Consider the following 1,196-nt stretch of genomic DNA (forward strand, 5'->3'; position numbering starts at 1 on the left):
ATATATATATATATATATAATGAATTCATATAATTACGGTTGTAATTATGATGCGTACTCGTCCTTAGGTGTGGATCAATGCAGCCCTGCAGAATTTCCACTCTATCGGCATCGCGTTTGGCAGCATGATAGCGCTGGCCAGTTACAACGACTACCATCACAACATCATCAAGTAAGTCGACGTCTGCTATCGTATAGCAAAAGATCGAGTCACCTCCCTCGTCTATGAAGTAAGCCATTTGTAAGTGCCATCAGTGCCATCAGTGCCATCAGTACAGGGGCGTGTACAGGATTTGTAGCAGGGGTGTCTAACCGTAACCCAAACTTGGGAGGACGCGAAGGGGGCGGGGTCTGGGGGGCACTCCCCCCGAAATTTTTTGAAATTAGACCCCCTCAGATGCGTTTTCTGCGCGAGCGGGGGGGAGGGTCCGGACCCCCTGGACCCCCCCTCTGTACACGCCCCTGCAGTACCCTCAGTGCCATAAGTGCCATCAGTGCCATAAGTGTCATTTGTTAAGTGTATCACTTCACCCATTAGTCACTTCACCTGCATATCAAGTGAGTTGTTACACCTAGATATTAGCTTCGCTAGTGTATCTTCGTCTCGGTATTTGTCCGGCCTGTCGACGGACGGCTCTTACTCCAGGCATGTAATTTGCGTCAGCTGCTACTCTAGTAGACAACTATAGCGTATAGCTGCTGCTTGTGTTCATAGCCCTCGGTCGACATTTAGACATTGACATTAAATACGCAGATTTACGCGTGTATTGTCACCGTATAAAATACAATGAAATAAAATATAGTAATATATGATAAATAATTCCAAAAAAAGTATGTAACAAAATAAAAAGTAAAAAAACAACAACATAAAATGTAATAAAATAATGTCAAAAATGTAATTGTAATAAATCATAGTCATGCGCGGTATGTAAGCTATATATGTGTGTGTGTGTGTATGTGTATGTGTGTGTGACTTACAGGGACACGCTGCTGATCGCGTGCGTTAACGCAGGCACGAGCATTCTTGCTGGCTTCGCCATCTTTTCCATCCTCGGCTTCATCGCGACAAACCAGGACAGACCAATCGAGGAGGTCGTCGCTCAAGGTCAGTGCTGCCGAAGGGGTCGTTGGTACCCGAGGTACATATATGTATACACAAAGTGTACCAGACTTGTACTACAGAAGTGTACCCTAAC

The 1,196-nt window shown here is 45.1% G+C and overlaps 1 protein-coding gene across 1 annotated transcript in view; it reads left to right on the top strand.

Annotated features, from left to right (window-relative positions):
• LOC106818662 (sodium- and chloride-dependent GABA transporter ine-like) overlaps positions 1–1,196 on the top strand; it is a gene marked incomplete at its 5' end in the record, with an annotated part of 11,074 nt that overhangs the window by 3,787 nt on the left and 6,091 nt on the right. Inside the window, 2 exons of the mRNA XM_014823349.1 lie at positions 69–172; positions 981–1,105. Coding sequence (XP_014678835.1) covers positions 69–172; positions 981–1,105 — 229 coding nt within the window. The remainder of the gene's footprint in view (positions 1–68; positions 173–980; positions 1,106–1,196) is intronic.

Source organism: Priapulus caudatus, unplaced genomic scaffold (assembly GCF_000485595.1).
Source record: "Priapulus caudatus unplaced genomic scaffold, Priapulus_caudatus-5.0.1 Scaffold2415, whole genome shotgun sequence".
Classification (NCBI taxonomy): domain Eukaryota; kingdom Metazoa; phylum Priapulida; class Priapulimorpha; order Priapulimorphida; family Priapulidae; genus Priapulus; species Priapulus caudatus.